Genomic DNA, 25,103 nt, shown 5'->3' with positions numbered 1-25,103 from the left:
TGCAACTGGATCCTGGACTTCCTGACGGGCCGCCCCCAGGTGGTGAGGGTAGGTAACAACACATCCGCTGCGCTTGCCCTCAACACGGGGCCCTTCAGGGGTGCGTGCTTAGTCCCCTCCTGTACTCCCTGTTCACCCACGACTGCGTGATCACGCACAACTCCAACACCATCATTAAGTTTGCTGACTGTGGTAGGCCTGGTAGGCCTGATGACAATGAGACCGCCTATAGAGAGGAGGTCAGTGACCTGGCAGTGTGGTGCCAGGACAACAACCTCTCCCTCAATGTCAGCAAGACAAAGGAGCTGATCTTGGCCTACCGGACACAGAGGGCTGAGCACACCCACTTCCACATCGATGGGGCTGTAGTGGAGTGTGTCGAGAGCATTAAGTTCCTCGGTTTCCACAGCACTCAGGAATTAACATGGTCCAGACACACCAACACAGTCGTGAAGAAGGCATGACAACGCCTCTTTCCCATCGGGAGGCTGAAAAGATTTGGCATAGGCCCTCAGATCCTCAAAAAGTTCTATAGCTACACCATTGAGAGCATCTTGACTGGCTGCATCACTGCTTGGTATGGCAACTGCTTGGCATCCGACCGCAAGGCACTACAGAGGGTAGTGCGTACGGCCCAGTACATCACTGGGGCCAAGCTCCTTGCCATCCAGGACCTCCAGCCACCCAAGTCACAGACTGTTTGTTCTCTCTGATACCTACTGCACTGCAAGCGGTACCGATGCACCAAGTCTGGAACCAACAGGTCCCTGAACCGCTTCTACCCCCCAAGCCATAAGACTACTAAATAGTCCGGGTAGCTATTTGGTTAACTATCTGCATGACCCTCTTTGCGCTAACAGTTTTGACTCATCACATACGCTGCTGCTACGGTTGATTATCTATCCTGTTGCCTACCCCTACCTATATGTACATATCTACCTCAATTAACTCGTACCCCTGCACATCGACTCGGTACTGGTACTCCGTGTATATAGCCAAGTTATTGTTACTCATTATGTATTTATTCCTCGGGTTATTATTTGTTCTATATTTTTCTCTCTGCATTGTTGGGAAGGGCCCGTAAGTAAGCATTTCACTGTTCGTCTACACCTGTTGTTTACGAAAGAATGTGACAAATAAGATTTGATTTGATTTTGATTTGATACTATGGCAGTTTGCTCCCGTTCTTCTAGTTCTCGCTCTGCAGATTTAACCATAGGACATAGTAATGATATGTGACAATAAATATTAATATGGAGGGTCTCTCTCTCTCTCTACCTCTATCTACTGTCTCTCTCTACCGTCTCTCTCTCTCTCTCTCTCTCTCTCTCTCTACCTCTATCTACTGTCTCTCTACCGTCTCTCTCTCTCTCTCTCTCTCTATGGTCTCTCTCTCTACCTCTCTCTACTGTCTCTACCGTAGGTACTGCTGGTAATGTGGAGCATGGGGTTCAGTATCAGCTCAAGCGGGTCTATGAGCACAACCTCCAGAGGACCGCCTGCAACATGACCTATGGAACCTTCGGAGGGGTCACAGGTAACACGTCACAGCGCCCCCATGACCAGCTCAAACACTTCACATGTAACAGATATGCATTGACAGTTTAGTCACACACAGTTTAGTCACACACACACTCTTTCCATTTTTTGGGTTAATTCACTGCCCTTTCATTTCTAATGACCACAGAGCTATAAGTGTAGAATATGACTCATTCTGTGTGGAGGGGAACCCTTGGTGTTCTGGTGCAGGTTTATTTGGATGGCAGTGACTGGATCAGTGTGTGCATGGGTGTGTGTATGCATGTGCACACGTGTGGATGTTTGGGTGTATTTGTATGTGTAGTAAGTTAGGTTGTGTGTGTCCTTTAAAGGTTGTGTCAGGTCAACTACAGAAGCTCTCTTTTAGCCTGCCGTGAACACACTCCTGAAATCTGGACCCAAGCCCCAGACAAGAGACGACAGGCAATTCATTAATGGGAGAGCACATGTATCCAAACACGTGCTCCCCTGAACACACACACACACACCTCAACAATATAGCCCTTGTTTTATTATTGGTCTTCCCATGTCTAAAAGGGCTTCAGTTAAACACTGGTCTGGTTTGTGTGCATGCACGTGTGTGTGAGGAGACTTGGAGATGTTTAGGAAGGGAGTCGTTGCGTTTCTTGGATGCTGCAGAGTCAAGGGCTTTCCCCTCCTTTTTCCCAAAGGCAAAATAATCGTTGAGTACAAGCCATATATATATTTCCCTTGAGGGATGATTTCTTCCCCCCCATCCTCTCTCCCCCTGGCATTCTAACATTCCTCATTAACCCCTGAACTCTTCTTCACCCTTCCTTCATTTCATAGACTTTTATAGCTTTATGGACTCCTTCATTCATGCCAGTTTCCATTTGCGCAAACACACACACACACTCCCATTAACTTCCTCTCACTCTGTTGCTCTCTCTCTCTCTCTCACATCCTTTCTCTATTCTCTGTATCCTCTTCCCTTTCCATTTCTCTCCTTCTCTTTCTTACTCTGAGTCTCTCACTCACTCTCACACACATACACACTCTCAGTATAGTCGTGTCTCTCTGTGCCTCTCCTGTCAGTGTAGAGAGAGCGTGGATTACAATGAGGTTCCTATAAATAAGAGGCTAAGAGGATCTCAACTCTAATCCTGCTCCAGGGTTACACTACCACACATCACCACCGGGGAGCAGCACAGCCTGTGGAATCAGCTCCTACACACCACCGTACACGCTTGTCATCTGAGAGAGTGTATTCATCTGAAATGAGTGTGTGTATCTGTTCGTCTGTGTGTGTGTGTTTTCTGTGTGCATGAGTGTGTGTACACATCCAAATGTGAGCGCCCATAATAGTTCCCGACCATAGAATGACTGTAGGCGCTGTAATAGCAGTGTTGTACTAATACAGCCCTAATGGCTGGGCTGGGCTGGGTTTGGGTCCGAATCGGGCCACACACACACACAGCGTAGGCCATTCTAAGCAACACCTGGCCCACACCCCAGCCCAACTCCACCCAGAACCAAGGCCCAAAGAACCACTGAACTGCTCTGCTCTGTCCTGCCAGCCTCTGTGCTTTGTCCTTGGGGCAAAACCTGTATAACAGCATGTTCTATTAATGCTATTAGAATGGGGTGGTTTCCTCTATATGTCTCTGCTAAGGTTAGAAGTGCTGTACTAATGGTTTACAGAGCTAGAAGAGCAGTTTTTTTATATCTTTAGTATGGGCGTAGACCCACACACAAGCGTGAGAGAAGACACATGCACACACACCATACATGCGCACACACACACACACACACACACATAGGGAGGGGTAATTGTGTGAGAGGCCTTGTCCTTCAGTGTTTTACTGACCTCCCAACCTGAGCCCAGCTCACCAAATGGGGATGACCAGAATAGCTGGTGACGCACACACCCACACGTGTTTATTAATGTGTATGTGTGTATCTGCTCTGTAGGTGGTACTCCCTGACCCCTCGTTGATGTGAGTGTGATTTTTAATAGCACGTAGAGGCCTAATTATAGTTCTCTGGTCTCACAGCCACTCTGTTTTATGGCTCATTGTGTGTGTGTGTACTCAGCCATCTCAGATTTTCTCTGCCATAAAACTCAGTGGGCCATTCCAAGCACTCCACACACACACACTCAGGGAACGCAGACCTAAAGCTGTGTAAGGCTGCTGTGAACAGACCTGCTCAGTCCAAGAGGTGTTAATGGACATATCAGATTCAGCGGGAGACAAATGAGCAGAGCAGCTAACCCACCACTACAACACAACATAGCAGAGCAGCTAACCCACCACTACAACATAACATAGCAGAGCAGCTAACCCACCACTACAACACAAAATAGCAGAGCAGCTAACCCACCACTACAACACAACATAGCAGAGCAGCTAACCCACCACTACAACACAACACAACATAGCAGAGCAGCTAACCCACCACTACAACACAACCCAACATAACAGAGCAGCTAACCCACCACTACATCACAACACAACATAACAGAGCAGCTAACCCACCACTACAGCACAACATGTCAAGCAGAACTGTAGGCTACATACATTTTTCCACAGAACGTATAACATTATACAAGTCATTTAGTCAGGCAGCATTCAGGTCTATGTTCTGTCATTGTGTGTACTTTTCTGTGATTCCGTGATGCCAGTATGATTCCACCAGGTTGTCATGTGTTAATGTCCTAACCATGTGTGTTGAATTAACGTTTATTCAACACTCCTGTAACGTTTGTCTTTTGTTCTTTCCCTTCAGACCACCACTCTCTGTGTATCCAGTCCATGGACGGCATGCTGATGTTCTTTGAGCAGGAGAGTTACTCATTTGGCCGTTTCCTCCCTGGCTTCCTCCTGCCTGGCCCTCTGTGTTACTGCTCCCGCACTGACACCTTCCTCACTGTGTCCTCAGTACGACAGGTGGAGAGCTACAGGTACACACACACGCTGCAAAACACACACACACACACACACACGCTGCAAAACACACACGCTGCAAAACACACACACACTGCAAAACACACATATGCTGCAAAACACACACACACACGCTGCAAAACACACACACACACGCTGCAAAACACACACACACACACTGCAAAACACACATATGCTGCAAAACACACACATGCTGCAAAACACACACACGCTGCAAAACACACACACTGCAAAACACACACACGCTGCAAAACACACACACACGCTGCAAAACACACACACACACGCTGCAAAACACACACACACACGCTGCAAAACACACACACACACACGCTGCAACACACACACACACACGCTGCAAAACACACACACACACGCTGCAAAACACACACACACACGCTGCAAAACACACACACACACGCTGCAAAACACACACACACACACACACACGCTGCAACACACACACACACACGCTGCAAAACACACACACACGCTGCAAAACGCACACACGCTGCAAAACGCACACACGCTGCAAAACGCACACACGCTGCAAAACACACACACACGCTGCAAAACACACACACACAAACTGCAAAACACACACACACACACACTGCAAAACACACACACACTGCAAAACACACACACGCTGCAAAACACACACACACACACACACTGCAAAACACACACACGCTGCAAAACACACACACACGCTGCAAAACACACACACACACGCTGCAAAACACACACACACGCTGCAAAACACACACACACACACACTGCAAAACACACACACACACACACTGCAAAACACACACACACGCTGCAAAACACACACACACACACACACTGCAAAACACACACGCTGCAACACACACACACGCTGCAAAACACACACACACACACGCTGCAAAACACACACACACACACGCTGCAAAACACACACTCGCTGCAAAACACACACGCTGCAAAACACACATACACACACATGCTGCAAAACACACACACACGCTGCAAAACACACACACACACGCTGCAAAACACACACACACACACTGCAAAACACACATGCTGCAAAACACACACACACACACACACACACACACACACACACGCTGCAAAACACACACACACACGCTGCAAAACACACACACACCCACACACGCTGCAAAACACACACACACCCACACACGCTGCAAAACACACACACACCCACACACGCTGCAAAACACACACACACCCACACACGCTGCAAAACACACCCACACACGCTGCAAAACACACACACACACACGCTGCAAAACACACACGCTGCAAAACACACACGCTGCAAAACACACACACACACACACACACACACTGCAAAACACACACGTTGCAAAACACACACACACACACGCTGCAAAACACACACGCTGCAAAACACACACACACACACTGCAAAACACACACGTTGCAAAACACACACACACACACGCTGCAAAACACACACGTTGCAAAACACACACACACACACACACACACGCTGCAAAACACACACACACCCACACACGCTGCAAAACACACACACACCCACACACGCTGCAAAACACACCCACACACGCTGCAAAACACACACACACACGCTGCAAAACACACACGCAGCAAAACACACACGCTGCAAAACACACACGCTGCAAAACACACACACACACACACACTGCAAAACACACACGTTGCAAAACACACACACACACACGCTGCAAAACACACACGTTGCAAAACACACACACACACACGCTGCAAAACACACACGCTGCAAAACACACACGCTGCAAAACACACACACGCTGCAAAACACACACACACACACACACACACGCTGCAAAACACACACACACACACGCTGCAAAACACACACACGCTGCAAAACACACACACGCTGCAAAACACACACACACACACGCTGCAAAACACACACACGCTGCAAAACACACACACGCTGCAAAACAGACACGCTGCAAAACACACCCACATACTCTGCAAAACACACACACACGCTGCAAAACGCAAAACACACACACACACGCCGCAAAACACACACACACACACACACTGCAAAACACACACACACACACTGCAAAACACACACACACACACACGCTGCAAAACACACACACACACACACGCTGCAAAACACACACACACACACACGCTGCAAACACACACACACACACACACACACACACACACACACACACACACACACACACACACACACACACACACACACACACACGCTGCAACACACACACACACACACACACACGCTGCAAAACACACACACACACACGCTGCAAAACACACACACACACACACGCTGCAAAACACACACACACACACACACACGCTGCAAAACACACACACACACACGCTGCAAAACACACACACACACACGCTGCAAAACACACACACACACACACACTGCAAAACACACACACACACACACGCTGCAAAACACGCGCTGCAAAACACACGTGCTGCAAAACACACACACACGCTGCAAAACACACACAGGCTGCAAAACATACACACACTGCAAAACACACATGCTGCAAAACACACACACACACACACACACACACACACACGCTGCAAAACACACACACACACACACGCTGCAAAACACACCCACACACTCTGCAAAACACACACACACAAGCTGCAAAACACACACACACACGCTGCAAAACACACACGCTGCAAAACACACACACTGCAAAACACACACGCTGCAAAACACACACACACACACACACTGCAAAACACACACGCTGCAAAACACACACACACACGCTGCAAAACACACACGCTGCAAAACACACACACTGCAAAACACACACGCTGCAAAACACACACACACACACACACTGCAAAACACACACGTTGCAAAACACACATACACACACGCTGCAAAACACACACACACGCTGCAAAACACACGCTGCAAAACACACACACACACACACACACACGCTGCAAAACACACACACACACACGCTGCAAAACACACACACACACGCTGCAAAACACACACACACACGCTGCAAAACACACACACGCTGCAAAACACACACTCGCTGCAAAACACACACTCGCTGCAAAACACACACTCGCTGCAAAACACACACACACACACGCTGCAAAACACACACACGCTGCAAAACACACACACGCTGCAAAACACACACACGCTGCAAAACACACACTCGCTGCAAAACACACACACGCTGCAAAACACACACTCGCTGCAAAACACATGCTGCAAAACACACCCACACACTCTGCAAAACACACACACACACGCTGCAAAACGCAAAACACACACACACACGCCGCAAAACACACACACACACACACTGCAAAACACACACACACACACACACACACTGCAAAACACACACACACACACACGCTGCAAAAAACACACACACACACACATGCTGCAAAAAACACACACACACACACATGCTGCAAAACACACACACACACACGCTGCAAACACACACACACACACACACACACACACACGCTGCAAAACACACACACACACACACACACACACACACACGCTGCAAAACACACACACACACACACGCTGCAAAACACACACACACACACACACACTGCAAAACACACACACACACACTGCAAAACACACACACACACACACGCTGCAAAACACACACACACACACACACTGCAAAACACACACACACACACACGCTGCAAAACACACACACACACACACACACACACACGCTGCAAAACACACACACACACACGCTGCAAAACACACACACACACACGCTGCAAAACACACACACACACACACACACGCTGCAAAACACACACACACACACACTGCAAAACACACACACACACACACGCTGCAAAACACGCGCTGCAAAACACACGCGCTGCAAAACACACACACACGCTGCAAAACACACACAGGCTGCAAAACATACACACACTGCAAAACACACATGCTGCAAAACACACACACACACACACACACGCTGCAAAACACACACACACACACATACGCTGCAAAACACACACACACACACACACACGCTGCAAAACACACCCACACACTCTGCAAAACACACACACACACGCTGCAAAACACACACACACACGCTGCAAAACACACACGCTGCAAAACACACACGCTGCAAAACACACACGCTGCAAAACACACACGCTGCAAAACACACACACTGCAAAACACACACGTTGCAAAACACACATACACACACGCTGCAAAACACACACACACACACTGCAAAACACACACACACACACACACTGCAAAACACACACACACACACGCTGCAAAAAACACACACACACACACATGCTGCAAAAAACACACACACACACACACATGCTGCAAAACACACACACACACACGCTGCAAAACACACACACACACACACGCTGCAAAACACACACACACACACACGCTGCAAAACACACACACACACACACACTGCAAAACACACACACACACACTGCAAAACACACACACACACACACTGCAAAACACACACACACACACGCTGCAAAACACACACACACACACGCTGCAAAACACACACACACACACACGCTACAAAACAGACACACACACACACACACACGCTGCAAAACACACACACACACGCTGCAAAACACACACACACACACACACGCTGCAAAACACACACACACACACACGCTGCAAAACACACACACACACACACTGCAAAACACACACACACACACACGCTGCAAAACACGCGCTGCAAAACACACGCGCTGCAAAACACACACACACGCTGCAAAACACACACAGGCTGCAAAACATACACACACTGCAAAACACACATGCTGCAAAACACACACACACACACACACACGCTGCAAAACACACACACACACACACACACACGCTGCAAAACACACACACACACACACACGCTGCAAAACACACCCACACACTCTGCAAAACACACACACACGCTGCAAAACACACACACACACACGCTGCAAAACACACACGCTGCAAAACACACACACTGCAAAACACACACGCTGCAAAACACACACACACACTGCAAAACACACACGTTGCAAAACACACATACACACACGCTGCAAAACACACACACACGCTGCAAAACACACACGCTGCAAAACACACACACGCTGCAAAACACACACACGCTGCAAAACACACACACACACACACACACACACACGCTGCAAAACACACACACACACACGCTGCAAAACACACACACGCTGCAAAACACACACACGCTGCAAAACACACACTCGCTGCAAAACACATGCTGCAAAACACACCCACACACTCTGCAAAACACACACACACACGCTGCAAAACGCAAAACACACACACACACGCCGCAAAACACACACACACACGCCGCAAAACACACACACACACACACACTGCAAAACACACACACACACACACACTGCAAAACACACACACACACACGCTGCAAAAAACACACACACACACACATGCTGCAAAAAACACACACACACACACATGCTGCAAAACACACACACACACACGCTGCAAAACACACACACACACACACACACACACACACGCTGCAAAACACACACACACACACACGCTGCAAAACACACACACACACACACATGCTGCAAAAAACACACACACACGCCGCAAAACACACACACACACACACTGCAAAACACACACACACACACACACTGCAAAACACACACACACACACGCTGCAAAAAACACACACACACATGCTGCAAAAAACACACACACACACACATGCTGCAAAACACACACACACACACGCTGCAAAACACACACACACACACACACACACACACACACGCTGCAAAACACACACACACGCTGCAAAACACACACACACACACATGCTGCAAAACACACACACACGCTGCAAAACACACACACACACACACGCTGCAAAACACACACACACACACACTGCAAAACACGCACTGCAAAAAACACACGCGCTGCAAAACACACACACACGCTGCAAAACACACATACACACGCTGCAAAACACACACACACACGCTGCAAAACACACACACACACACACACGCTGCAAAACACACACACGCTGCAAAACACACACATACACACACACACTCCTCAGGGGAAAGTAAGTGAATGAAGAAGTGAGTGTGAGGTGAAGAAGTGTACTCGTCGCCTCTGAAGGCTGTCTGCCTGCCCGCTACTCCACACTAGATCTTTAAATACATCTGTGGTGCAGCAGACGGGAGGCCATTTTCTAGTCCTCCTAGCACCACAAACCACTGCACCATCTTTAAATAATAGGGGAGAGTGTTCTGTGTGCTTGTCGTTGCATGTGTGTGCTTGTCTTTGCGTGTGTGTGTGTGTGTGTGTGTGTGTGTGTAAATTGTGTATAGGGGATACTGCAGATTATTGCCACAGCTGAGTCTGGTTATCCCCGGTGCTAAATTAACATTTTCACGTCCTAATGAAATTTCCACTCATTGATCTCCACAGCTCCTCATGTAAGCCATATCTTTATTTTCCTCTACTTTGGCCACTCATCGCCCGCCACAATAATCACAGTTCCCTTCCTCTACAAACACACACCGGGATTTTCCTTTTTGACGCTCCTGCTAAAACCGGAGGGAAATTGGGGAAAGGCGGAAGTGTGTGTGTGTGTTTTGGTGTGTGAAACCCGGCCTTCCAGCTGTTTGTTATCCATTTTTTCTCCGATATCAAGAGCTTCCCCAGACGAGATATCAATGCGGAAACGCTGACCCCCCCCCCCCCCTCCTCCCTCTCCTCAATTCTCAGACTGTATATATGAATTCTAATAAAAATGATTCTGCCAAGGATGGAGCGCTCTATGGCCCCAGTTAACACTTTGCTGTGTCTAGACTTGGTCTCTGGGGCTAGAATTCCACTTTCTGATCAAATCTACAATCAAAAGTCAAGAAAACTGTAGATACAAAGAGAGCTACATTTGGTCATGAAAATCCTGTATGTTAGTTAGAGATAGCCTTGCTCTGAGTGTCATACTACATAATATCAGTCAGCTAGTGGAACTGTTCCGCTCCCTTGGTTTGTTTAGCCAGTAATGTTGATTTTCTCTCCGCTTGAGGGTTGATGAATGAGGGTTTGATTTTGTGTGTGTGTGTATCAGGGCAGTATTGGGTAGATATCCTCTTTCATATAAATGACTGGGCTGTTTCCTCTGGCTGTAGACGTCCCACGCTGGCTGCTGAGTGACACACACACACACACACACACACACACACACACACACACACACACACACACACACACACACACACACACATCCCGTCCTTCATCTAGCCTCCATGCCTGGCTTCACACACTCACTCTGTCTCTCTCTGGGCGGTCTGAGACACGGCGACACTCTTCTGTCTAACCTGGAGAGGTTGACTGGGTTTGTGTGGATTGCACTGGTTAAATGTGAGCCTCATGTGTGGTGTGTGTTGGTAGTGTGTTCATGCGCACACATGATCATATATTTTGTACACACAACCGTGCATGCATATTATGCACATATTTCTACTCATGTAAACACACACACCTTCCCTGCTCCCCTGGGCTGGCCTGAGCTGTGGAACTCTGAATATGTGTGTGCATGCTGGTGAATAATAAATGCTTCAAGGTTTGGACTCTATCATCACACACACACACACAGTCACATACTTTGTGATTCTATGTGTTAGATCTCATTCACACTAGCTCATTCACCAACAGACCTGACCATAGTACTCTGGCCTTAAAAGGCCTTGGCTAGATGGTGCCAAACTCTCCCATCCATTTAGGATTGAGCCCTGCAGATTTCTTATAGCTGATAAGAAGTAATGTATGAATGCAAACCAAAGTGCACTTCAACACTTCTTCGATGTGCATTTGTCAGGAGTGTACTCTATTGCTATACCTCTGCAACCAGTGACGGCAAACTAGGTCCTGTTTCCTCTTCCTCCACCTTCCTCCTTGGCCCTGCTTGCTGTTGTCTTTGGACATTTTCATCCCTCCATTACTTTGTCAGAGAGCGAGAGAGCAAGAGAAAGAGACTTTCTCCCTGACAGAGCAAATAGTCTCCTGTCGTTTACAGCTCCACAAACATCAGGGCTTAGCAGCTTCTGATTTCCCTTCATATAATTATCTGATTCTTAGCAGCTTTTCCTTCTCCCGCTCCCTCCCGAGGGGCCAGGTGACTGTGTGTGTGTGTGAGATGTCTGTAGCTACTATAGCCAGTTCTAGCCTTTTACTGGAAATCAGATTGTATGAATGCCATACTGCTAGAGTACTGTAGACTGACTCCAGATCAGTATCATGATACTGCTATTAATAAAGCCATTGTTTGAGAATGTAAAAGCATGATGCTAGCTAACTAGTGTATCTGGATAATGGTTTGTGGCGTTCACTTCAGTTGTCATAACACAGATGGATGTCTGTGATGTCATTATTATGACAGTGGGGCTTCTGACAGAGGGTCCAGCTGAAGTGTTTCTGAAGTGTTACACAATGTTCTCAGTGGTATCTAAACTGAAGTGTTCCCAGTGAGAACAGTGTGTGTGTGTGTGTCTAAACTGAAGTGTTCCTAACCCAGGTATGAGACGCTGGCAGTGGCCACAGACGCAGAGACCAGACAGGATGCTGAGCAGCATAGCAAAACTGCAGGGAAGAGACTGACGGTGAGAAGAGAACTGCCTGCCTGTGTGTGTGTGTGTGTGTGTGTGTGTGTGTGTGTGTGTGTGTAACCCTTTGTGTGTCCCCCTCAGGCTGAGTGGACCCTGGTCCTGGGGGAGCAGGCCTTGGACCTCTGTGTCCCCTCCTTCTCTCCGTCCTCGTCCTCCATCTTTGTTTGCGGCGAGAGGAACCTGTACTGCCTAAAGGACAACGGGCATATCCGCTTCATGAAGAAACTGGAGTACAACCCCAGCTGCTTTCTCCCCTATTCCTCAGGTAATGGTACAACCTCAGCTGCTTCCTCCCCTACCCCTCAGGTAATGGTACAACCTCAGCTGCTTCCTCCCCTACCCCTCAGGTAATGGTACAACCTCAGCTGCTTCCTCCCCTACCCCTCAGGTAATGATACAACCTCAGCTGCTTCCTCCCCTACTCCTCTGGTAAAGGTTCAACCCTACTGCTTCCCCCTCTACCCGTCAGGTAATGGTACAGCCTTAGTGCTTCCTCTACCCCTCAGGTAATGGTATAGCTCTAGTGCTTCCTCCTCTACCCCTCAGGTAATGGTATAGCCCTAGTGCTTCCTCCTCTACCCCTCAGGTAATGGTACAGCCCTAGTGCTTCCTCCTCTACCCCTCAGGTAATGGTACAGCCCTAGTGCTTCCTCCTCTACCCCTCAGGTAATGGTACACCCCTAGTGCTTCCTCCTCTACCCCTCAGGTAATGGTACAGCCCTAATGCTTCCTCCTCTACCCCTCAGGTAATGGTATAGCCCTAGTGCTTCCTCCTCTACCCCTCAGGTAATGGTATAGCCCTAGTGCTTCCTCCTCTACCCCTCAGGTAATGGTACAGCCCTAGTGCTTCCTCCTCTACCCCTCAGGTAATGGTACAGCCCTAGTGCTTCCTCCCCTACTCCTCAGGGAATGTTAGGGCCCTAGTGCTTCCTCCCCTACTCCTCAGGGAATGTTAGGGCCCTAGTGCTTCCTCCCCTACTCCTCAGGGAATGTTAGGGCCCTAGTGCTTCCTCCCCTACCCCTCAGGTAATGTTAGGGCCCTAGTGCTTCCTCCCCTACCCCTCAGGTAATGTTAGGGCCCTAGTGCTTCCTCCCCTACTCCTCAGGGAATGTTAGGGCCCTAGTGCTTCCTCCTCTACCCCTCAGGGAATGTTAGGGCCCTAGTGCTTCCTCCCCTACCCCTCAGGTAATGTTAGGGCCCTAGTGCTTCCTGCCCTATGCCTCAGGTAATGGTACAGCCCTAGTGCTTCCTCCTCTACGCCTCAGGTAATGGTACAGCCCTAGCTGTTTCCTCCCCTACACTTCCAGTAATGGTACAGCCATAGTGCTTCCTCCACTATCCCTCAGGTAATGGTACAGCCCTAGTGCTTCCTCCACTACTCCTTAGGTAATGGTACAGCCCTAGTGCTTCCTCCTCTATGCCTCAGGAAATAGTACAGCCCTAGCTCTTTCCTCCCCTACACTTCCAGTAATGGTACAGCCATAGTGCTTCCTCCACTATCCCTCAGGTAATGGGACAGTCCTAGCTGCTTCCTCACATAACAGACTGCTCTACTGCTTGATATCATTAGCTTATATACTGCTTTATATCAGATGCACTATTTGTAGGACATATTTTAGGACATAGTAGATACCCATCCAATCGAATGGTTTCCTCCATATTATTTTGCGGAATATTTTAGCTGACTCTTCTATCCAGTCTTTGTTTTAGGTCTGCCATGTGGATACTGGTCTAACAAATATTTATAGTGGTGATAAGACATTCCCCATGCCTGTCCAGTGTGCGTGGCGGTAGCAGAATGAGTGTTTGTCCGTGAGCTCAGGTTCATCTGATAGGGAGTCTCTCGGCTCCTGGGTTTTGTTTGAGGGACCGGAGTACAGCTCTACACAGTGCATCTGTCTGTCCTGACTGACTCCCAACATACCACTCCAACCAGAGGAAGTAGGAAATATCACAGAGCAAGGCACGCTCTAATCTGATCCATATTTAGCATATGTAGCACCTCGAACACGCAACACACAGCACCGTCACCTGCATAAGCACACGCACATACACAGCATGTTCTATTGGCGGAATGCCCTGTAGTTCAGGGGTCTGCGTGTTGCATGTTTATTCCACTATCGCAGGACCCATTTATGGGTTCCAGCCAACACACCTCTCTCCAGCTGAGCTCAGTTACAGGTAACTGCCAAAATAAAGGAAACACCAACATAAAGTGTCTTAGTAGGGTGTAGGAGCCACCATGAGCCGCCAGAACGTGCCTTGGCATAGATTCTACAAGTGTCTGGAACTCTATTGGAGGGATGCGACACCATTCTTCCATGAGAAATTCCATAATTTGGTGTTTTGTTGATGGTGGTGGAAAACGCTGTCTCAGGCGGCGCTCCAGAATCTCCCATAAGTGTTCAATTGGGTTGAGATATGGTGACTGAGAGAGACACACCCCCTTTAAAACCCCTATGCTCCTTTGAGACCCCTCTTTCAAAGTCACTGAGATCTTTTCGTCTAGCCATGTTAGCCAAAATAATGGGCAACTGGGCATTTTTATACATGACCCTGAGCATGATGGGATGTTAATTGCTTAATTAACTCAGGAAACACCTGTGTGGAAGCGCCTGCTTTCAACATACTTTGTATCCCTCATTTACTCAAGTGTTTCCTTTATTTTGGGAGTTACCTCTATATACATGGAGAGAGGGATGGCAATGGAAGGAGAGCGGGAGAGAAAGAAAAGGTTGAGGGAGAAGGGAGGAAATAGGTGAGAGAAAGGAGGGAGGAAAGGAAGGAGAGGGGGATTGAGGAGGAAGAGTAGAAGCAGGGTGGCTGAGAGAGATTTTGAAAAAATATATTAAAAACAATTTCAACCATAGGCACCTGCTATTCCTCATTGAGGTGTGTTTGACCTGTGAGCACCATTCCCTCTGGTACACACACACCCTTACTTCACACTATTCCCATTCCATTTGCATCGTTCCTCTATAAAGGCCAGGATCCCAGGTGACAACGATCACAGTCCTCGATAGTTTTCTCTGGTTGTGTTTTCAACAGCCACCCGGACAATATGGAAAATGACTTCCCGCTATTGTAATTTGCTACGGTTGGGTTTTCAATACAGAGAGAGTGAGAGGAACTTTCCGGGCTGCTGACTTTTACATTGTTTTGGCTGGAACTTTAGCGGTTTACCGGCCCGCTCCCAATATTTCACAGGTTTCCCCCTCTGGCCCTCCGCTATGCAGCTGCCTTTTTTGGCTCACGTTCTCCTTTTTTCTCTCTCCCTCCCCTCTCTCTCATCCTCTGTTTCTCCCTCAAGGAGTGATAATACAGCCACTTAACCCCAGAATTGATAATAATCACTTATAATTAGTGTACACACATACACCTCTGGGTAAGGTGTGTTCAGGGAAACCATTGCCACATGTCTGTCTGATACACAGCTATTAATACAGTGCCTGGCCACAATGGCAGAACAGAACGAACCAGGAAGAGCGAAAGAGGAGGAAAAACAAGTGCAGCTATATGTAGTGGATGGAGGGAGTCCTCTAAGTCCTTCTCTTTGAGAGTTGAGAGAAGGGCAATGTGAGCTTTGAAGTGGCACAGAGGTCAAATATAAGCTAGCTGTCATTTTGGCCTTGCTCGCCCCTGCCCTCTATCCCAGTGAGGTTGGCTAGGCGTGTGTTGCGTGTGCCTCTCAGATCTCCCATGGTGGCAGTCACGCTAAATGCTGGACAGTGTGCCAGGACACGTGTGTGTGTGTGTGTGTGTGTGTGTGTGTGTGTGTGTGTGTGTGTGTGTGTGTGTGTGGCCAAACCAAAAGGCGTTTTCATGCTAGACCATTTCAGGTCAACCCGGGGTTTAACCGTGTGTGTGCTCACACATGAATCTTCTTCTACCTCAAAGACACATCCTCACCCCAGAACTCATTTGTAATGACTAGAGATCTTTTTGCTTTCTAAATAGTTCAATATTAATTGAAGGTTTGTTGTTATTTATGGACTGGCTTCTAGCCTGCCAAAGCAACTCTGAGCAAATCGATATCCCATTGATGACTGATGGATGGAAGGACTGTATTTATAAAGCACTTTTCTTTCGGTTTCATGCATCTCCTGTGACTGTATCTAACCTCTGACCCCTCCTTCTCTTCCCAGTGTCTGAAGGCACCACCAACACCCTGGTCGGTAACCATAACAACATGCTGCTGGTGTACCAGGATGTGACGTTGAAGTGGGCCGCCCAGCTCTCCTGTTCCCCCGTGGCTGTCAGGCTCGCCAACTTCCCGTGAGTACCCCCCCCCCCCCCACTCGTTACCATGGCACCCGCTGCTGCTATGTTTGGTGTGTTGGTGTTGCCATGATTATAGTGGTTGTGTACGGTAACCAGGATTGGATCAATTCCATTCTGTCAATTTAGGAAATTAAATTCAAAAGCCAACCCCCACATTTAACAAAATAAGTAGTAAGGTAGTAGCTTTTCCATTCATGAATTCCCGCTCATCTCTTCAATTTACTTATTTGAAATAGACCCCAAAGTTGATGGTAACTTTACGCAGATACACTTAAACACACAGTGTGTGCTCAGATTCCACTGATCTGATAAGGTAACAGATACCTCTGTAGGCCTTTACCTGGGGACGGGGGGATGAAAGGAGGAGAGGAGAGTGAGACTCTAAATGGAGGGGGAGGGATGGAGGCACTCAGATGGAGCTCCATTCCTGTGCTTCAGTGGTGAGTGTCCCTGTGTGCGTCTCCGTAGCGCTGCTGTGTTGGCTCCATTCTAAAGAGCCCTTCTGTCAGCACCCACTAGATGAGCCTTTCTCTGGGTCCTCCCAGAACACACACACACACACATTTGCATAGCACACACAGTTACACACTCATCCTCCACACAACCTTACAGAACACATTCTACATAGGACGTACATGTAGCCACCATTCTCTCTCTCACTCTGTTGAGCGCTACTCTCTCCCACCCACAGGCACACTCGTGTACATGCACTCTATGAAGCCCAAAGGCCAGGTTTGTTGTTATTATTAGTGTGTTGTTATTAATGATCACCAGTTGTTATGGTTATCACCATGAGAAATCCACCCAAATGATTTCACAATGTCTTACAGCTGGCCAATCAAAACAGATAAGGGAGTGGCGGACTGTAGTACTAAATGTCATCGCAGTGTAATGGCCATAATCACGCTGCAATTTACAACAATTATTTACAACACAAACAGTGATGAATAATGATGATGTGTGTGTTTTTTAAATAAATCATAATTCCTATACAGCCGTGTAGTACATGACGAGCTACATATCCACTATTGATACCATGGGGAGGACTAACAGGCTGTCACCGGACCACAGACACCGGTCCTCTCCTTAACCCCTGGTTTCAGTAACATTAACGATAGTTTTGCCTATTCTCTCTCTTTCCCCCTCTGAAAGAGTGTAGGGTTAGGTGAGTTCAGGGGGTAGTGGTGGGGTGGGGGTCAGATGGAATCAACTATGGGGGTCTGAGAATTTGGAGGGCCTCCGACTGCTGCAGAATCTGTCAGCTTTTTCCTATTCAGCCCCCCGACTATAGTGTTCCTGTTTCATACCATCCACCTAGAGGAGAGTGTATCTACTCTGACCTAACCTGACTAGACGAGAGGAACAGCTGAGCAGAGAAGATGGAAGCTTATGGGTCATAGCCCAGTAAAACCAAAGTTAGAAGCTTTAACATACAGTGGGGTCCGAAATTGTAGTATTTGGTTTAGTATTTGGTCCCATATTCCTAGCACACAATGACTACATCAAGCTTGTGACTCTACAAATGGATTGGCAGTTCGTTTTGGTTGTGTTTTATTTTGTTTTGTTACCAATAGAAAGTAATGGTAAATAATGTATTGTGTCATTTTGGTAGAGCTGTCCCCATTTAGTCAATTGTTTGGTCGATAGGCTGTTGGTCGACCAAGTTAATTTTTATGGTCCACAAGACACCTGTCTGATTAGCGCCTGTCTCAGTGGATTCATTTAACAGATTTGGCTGTTTTTCATCTTTGCTATGATGTAATAAAGGCTTTTAAAAAACGAATTGTTAGACCAGACTGGTATTACTTATCATTTATTTAGTGCTGTTTACACTGTTCCAAACAGGCAGAAAAATCATATTGTCATCTAACAGCACTTGTTTGTCACACATAATATGCAGCTCTCGCTCCTATACCCTCCTTTTTCTTGATCTCCTTCTTATTGTTATTATTACTATTATTATTATTATTATCATCATTATAATAATAAGTAATGTCGTTATCATTAGTAGGCTTGTATAGTAGCCTTGTATAACCACCATCTGTAGGACTAATAGCGTGTCCTGTTTAGTCTTAATATTGTAACTTACTTAGGCCTATATTTCAATATACAGTGGGGAGAACAAGTATTTGATACACTGCCAATTTTGCAGGTTTTCCTACTTACAAAGCATGTAGAGGTCTGTAATTTTTATCATATGTACACTTCAACTGTGAGAGACAGAATCTAAAACAAAAATCCAGAAAATCACATTGTATGATTTTTAAGTAATTAATTTGCATTTTATTGCATGACATAAGTATTTGATCACCTACCAATCAGTAAGAATTCCGGCTCTCACAGACCTGTTAGTTTTTCTTTAAGAAGCCCTCCTGTTCTCCACTCATTACCTGTATTAACTGCACCTGTTTGAACTCGTTACCTGTATAAAAGACACCTGTCCACACACTCAATCAAACAGACTCCAACCTCTCCACAATGGCCAAGACCAGAGAGCTGTGTAAGGACATCAGGGATTAAGTTGTAGACCTGCACACGGCTGGGATGGGCTACAGGACAATAGGCAAGCAGCTTGGTGAGAAGGCAACAACTGTTGGCGCAATTATTAGAAAATGGAAGAAGTTCAAGATGACGGTCAATCACCCTCGGTCTGGGGCTCCATGCAAGATCTCACCTCGTGGGGCATCAATGATCATGAGGAAGGTGAGGGATCAGCCCAGAACTACACGGCAGGACCTAGTCAATGACCTGAAGAGAGCTGGGACCACAGTCTCAAAGAAAACCATTAGTAACACACTACGCCGTCATGGATTAAAATCCTGCAGCGCACGCAAGGTCCCCCTGCTCAAGCCAGCGCATGTCCAGGCCCGTCTGAAGTTTGCCAATGACGAATCTGGATGATCCAGAGGAGGAATGGGAGAAGGTCATGTGGTCTGATGAGACAAAAATAGAGCTTGTTGGTCTAAACTCCACTCGCCGTGTTTGAAGGAAGAAGAAGGATGAGTACAACCCCAAGAACACCATCCCAACCATGAAGCATGGAGGTGGAAACATCATTCTTTGGGGATGCTTTTCTACAAAGGGGACAGGACGACTGCACCGTATTGAGGGGAGGATGGATGGGGCCATGTATCGCGAGATCTTGGCCAACAACCTCCTTCCCTCAGTAAGAGCATTGAAGATGGGTCGTGGCTGGGTCTTCCAGCATGACAACGACCCAAAACACACAGCCAGGGTAACTAAGGACTGGCTCCAGAGGTCCTGGAGTGGCCTAGCCAGTCTCAAGACCTGAACGCAATAGAAAATCTTTGGAGGGAGCTGAAAGTCCGTATTGCCCAGCGACAGCACCGAAACCTGAAGGATCTGGAGAAGGTCTGTATGGAGGAGTGGGCCAAAATCCCTGCTGCAGTGTGTGCAAACCTGGCCAACACCTACAGGAAACATATGATCTCTGTAATTGCAAACAAAGGTTTCTGTACCAAATATTAAGTTCTGCTTTTCTGATGTATCAAATACTTATGTCATGCAATAAAAAGCAAATTAATTACTTAAAAATCATACAATGTGATTTTCTGGATTTTTGTTTTAGATTCCGTCTCTCACAGTTGAAGTGTACCTATGAAAAAAATTACAGACCTCTACATGCTTTGTATGTAGGAAAACCTGCAAAATCGGCAGTGTATCAAATACTTGTTCTCCCCACTGTATATAGATATATAACATCAGTTCGTTCATGCCAGCACACAGCATACGAGGCATTCATGCTTTGAAATGCAATCAAGCATTTTAGTTTAAAAATTAAATAACAAATTGGAGCTTTGAATAATTCGCCTAAACAATAAAATGAACCGCAATTCATGAATGCATGCAACTGTTTTTAGTCTGCTGTAATAAAGGCTTTATATTTGTTTTTCGTTAGAACAGACTCTCTGGTACACTTATTTATTCATTGTTTACACTGTTACAAATGGTCAGAAAAAATTTAATTGTAATCTAACAGAAACTGTTTGGCACACACAATACTCACGCAACGCTTGCTCCTATACCTTCCTTTTTCTTGATCTCCAGTAGTTTACACAACTAAGTCAAATGTCTTCCTCAGATCTGACTTCCCCTTTCCCTCCTGAGCAACCAGTAAACATTTGCCCGTTTCAAGTTTCTTTTTCGCGTCCTCCGCATCCATTTTGATGTCAACATTACTGTGTTCGGAGTTTGTTATAACCTATTTATTGTTTTGATTATGATAGGCTGTAGGTCAGGCCCTATTGGTCACATGCATGCGATGCTTACATATTTCACGTAAAGAGAGCAAGGGTTGAGGGAATAGGGAATGTTTTTCGAAACAAATTAGGGATTTCCGTAACAACTTTTAAGTCAAACAAGTAAGAAATTAAATGGCTGTAATGATGTTGCAGCTTCAGCACGGACAGCACAATAAACACTTGCTGTGGTGCCTTTTCACTGCAGTAGGGAGGAGAGCGAGACAACGTGCAGCAGTCACATAGGCACTCGCTGTAATTCTTTTTAACACAGTGTGACCATTGGCTATGAAGAGCAAAGTGACATTTACTCCTGATGTACTGACCTGTTGCAACCGCTACAACCACTGTGATTTATTATTTGACCCTTCTGGTCATCTATGAACGTTTTAACATCTTGGAGAAAAATCTGGCTTTACTGGCTATGTACTGTTATAATCTCCACCCGGCACAGCCAGAAGGGGACTGGCCACCCCTCAGAGCCTGGTTCCTCTCTAGGTTTCTTCCTAGGTTCCTGCCTTTCTAGGGAGTTTTTCCTAGCCACCGTGCTTCTACATCTGCATTGTTTGGGGTTTTAGGCTGGGTTTCTGTATAGCACTTTGTGACATCTGCTGATGTAAAAAGGGCTTTATATAAATACAATTTGATTGATTGATTAATCGGGCTCTTCATTGAGTCATTTGTGTGTCTTAATTATTTAATCAAACTGTGTGCTTAAAGCATCTGACAAGCTTAGTGCATATGTAGTTGATTTTATTCAAACACAGGGTGTGTCTGTCTATATATGGAAAAATAAGTTTAAACATTTAGACCAATCGATTGGTCAAAAGAACAGGACGACTCTCGGTCGACCAAGTAAAAAATAAAATCCGGGGACAGCCCTACATTTTGGAGTCACTTATTATAAATAGGAATAGAATGTTTCTAAACACTTTTTTAAATTAATGTGGATGCTACCATGATTCCAGATAATCCTGACTAATGATGAGTGAGAAAGTTACAGGTCAAAGATCACACCCACAAGACATGCTAACCTCCCCTGTTAGTGGTAATGGTGAGAGATTAGCATGTCTTGGGGGTATGATCTTTGACCCTCTGTAACTTTCTCACTCATCATAATTCCCGATTCATTCAGGATAATCCTTAATCATGGTAGCGTCCAAATTAATGTAGAACTGTTTAGGAACCTATTCTACTCCTATTTATACTGAACAAAAATATAGACGCAACAGCTACCTTAAAAGAAATGGGCCTCACAATGGACCTCAGGAGCTCGTCACGGTATTTCTGTGCATTGAAATTGCCATCGATAAAATGCAATTGTGTTTGTTGTTCGTAGCTTATGCCTGACCACACCCCACCGCCACCATGGGGCACTCTGTTCACAATGTTACATTTACGTCATTTAGCAGACGCTCTTATCCAGAGCGACTTACAAATTGGTGCATTCACCTTATAGCCAGTGGGATAACCACTTTACAATATTACTTTTTTTTGGGGGGGTGGGGTAAGTGGGGGTAGAAGGATTACTTTATCCTATCCCAGGTATTCCTTAAAGAGGTGGGATTTCAAGTGTCTCCGGAAGGTGGTGAGTGTCCTGGCGTCGTGAGGGAGCTTGTTCCACCATTGGGGTGCCAGAGCAGCGAACAGTTTTTTGACTGGGCTGAGCGGGAACTGTGCTTCCGCAGAGGTAGGGGGGCCAGCAGGCCAGAGGTGGATGAACGCAATGCCCTCGTTTGGGTGTAGGGACTGAACAGAGCCTGAAGGTACGGAGGTGCCGTTCCCCTCACAGCTCCGTAGGCAAGCACCATGGTCTTGTAGCAGATGTGAGCTTCAACTGGAAGCCAGTGGAGTTTGCGGAGGAGCGGGGTGACGTGAGAGAACTTGGGAAGGTTGAACACCAGACGGGCCGCTCGCCCACACGACGCCATACACGTGGTCTGCAGTTGTGAGGCCGGTTGGATGTGCTGACAAATTCTCTAAAATGACATTGGAGGTGGCATATGGTAGAGAAATGAGCATTCAATTCTCTGGCAACAGCTCTGGTGGACATTCCTGCAGTCAGCATGCCAATTGCACGCTCCCTCAAAACCTGAGACATCTGTGGCATTGTGTTGTGTGACAAAACTGCACATTTTAGAGTAGCCTTTTATTGTCCCCAACACAAGTTGCACCTATGAATGTTTAATCAGCTTCTTGATATGCCACACCTGTCAGGTTGATGGATTTTCTTGGCAAATTAGAAATGCTGACTAACAGGGAGAAATAAGCTTTTTGTGCGTATGGAACATTTCTGTGATCATATATTTCAGCTCATGAAACATGGGACCAACACTTTACATGTTGCGTTTATATTTTAGTTCAGTATACAATAAAAGTGTCTCCAAATGGACACAATACATTATTTACCATTAATTTCTATTGGGCACAAAATAATCTGAAACACAACCAAAACAAACTGCAAATTCATCCAACAAGTTTGTAGAGTCACAAGATTGATGTAGTCATTGCGTGCTAGGAATATGGGACCAAATACTAAACTTTTGACTACTTTATTTATAAGAATCTGTAGGAGTGTCAAGTATTTTGACTCCTACATTTTTATGAGAAAAAAAAAATTCCTTGTTAAACAAAATCTCTTTCGCTGAGCACTTGTATTACTATAAAATAGAATTTCCCCCAAAAAAGGTGAACACAATATAGCTCAGTATTGAGTTATTTATTTTATAGTCATTATTGCTCATCTTTCTCAAGGGACCCACTGTAGGTCTCCCTGGGGTGGGGGTCAAATAACTTATCGCATTGAGACTTTCTGGTTTGAATAATGATTGAATAACAATGAAAAATACCTTGCATGTGGACAAAAGGGAAACAGAAGGCTTTAAACCTGATGGGGAAAGAAACACACACACAGGAACACAATTAGAGAACATGCTTGACTTTGATAGAATAGTGATATAGTGATAACATTTTATTTGGATGGCTGAGTGGGTAGCTTGGGTAGGTCAATCCCTCCCCTGTGGCGGAAGGGCTGCTGCTACATATGGGGGGCTTTAGAAATGGGGGAGGGCTGGTTGTTTGGAGGGGAGAGGGGGTGGTTGTGAATGTGCCCCTGCAGCAGTAAAAGGGGGGTTTATACCCCCTCAGTCGGCCTCTCCTGCAGGTGTGGAACCTACTACTCCTCTGGTTTGGAAATCCCCTGTGTGTGTTACTGCCTCACTGCCCTAGCACCACAACACATCTGCAACCAGTTACCCCACACACACACACACACACACACACACACACACACGCACACTGCATCAC

At 46.5% G+C, this 25,103-nt stretch overlaps 1 protein-coding gene across 1 annotated transcript in view; it reads left to right on the top strand.

Moving 5' to 3' along the window:
* Positions 1-25,103, top strand: part of LOC311121115 (protein PTHB1-like) — a gene marked incomplete at its 5' end in the record, with an annotated part of 171,239 nt that overhangs the window by 3,851 nt on the left and 142,285 nt on the right. The window contains 5 exons of the mRNA XM_084195646.1: positions 1,424-1,537; positions 4,288-4,462; positions 13,166-13,250; positions 13,338-13,521; positions 17,403-17,532. Of these exons, the coding sequence (XP_084051772.1) occupies positions 1,424-1,537; positions 4,288-4,462; positions 13,166-13,250; positions 13,338-13,521; positions 17,403-17,532 (688 nt within the window). The remainder of the gene's footprint in view (positions 1-1,423; positions 1,538-4,287; positions 4,463-13,165; positions 13,251-13,337; positions 13,522-17,402; positions 17,533-25,103) is intronic.

The sequence above is a fragment of the Coregonus lavaretus genome (assembly GCF_964263955.1).
Source record: "Coregonus lavaretus genome assembly, contig: HAP1_SCAFFOLD_810, whole genome shotgun sequence".
Classification (NCBI taxonomy): domain Eukaryota; kingdom Metazoa; phylum Chordata; class Actinopteri; order Salmoniformes; family Salmonidae; genus Coregonus; species Coregonus lavaretus.
Note: the sequence above shows the minus strand (reverse complement) of the source record. Positions and strands in the feature narration are given on the sequence as shown.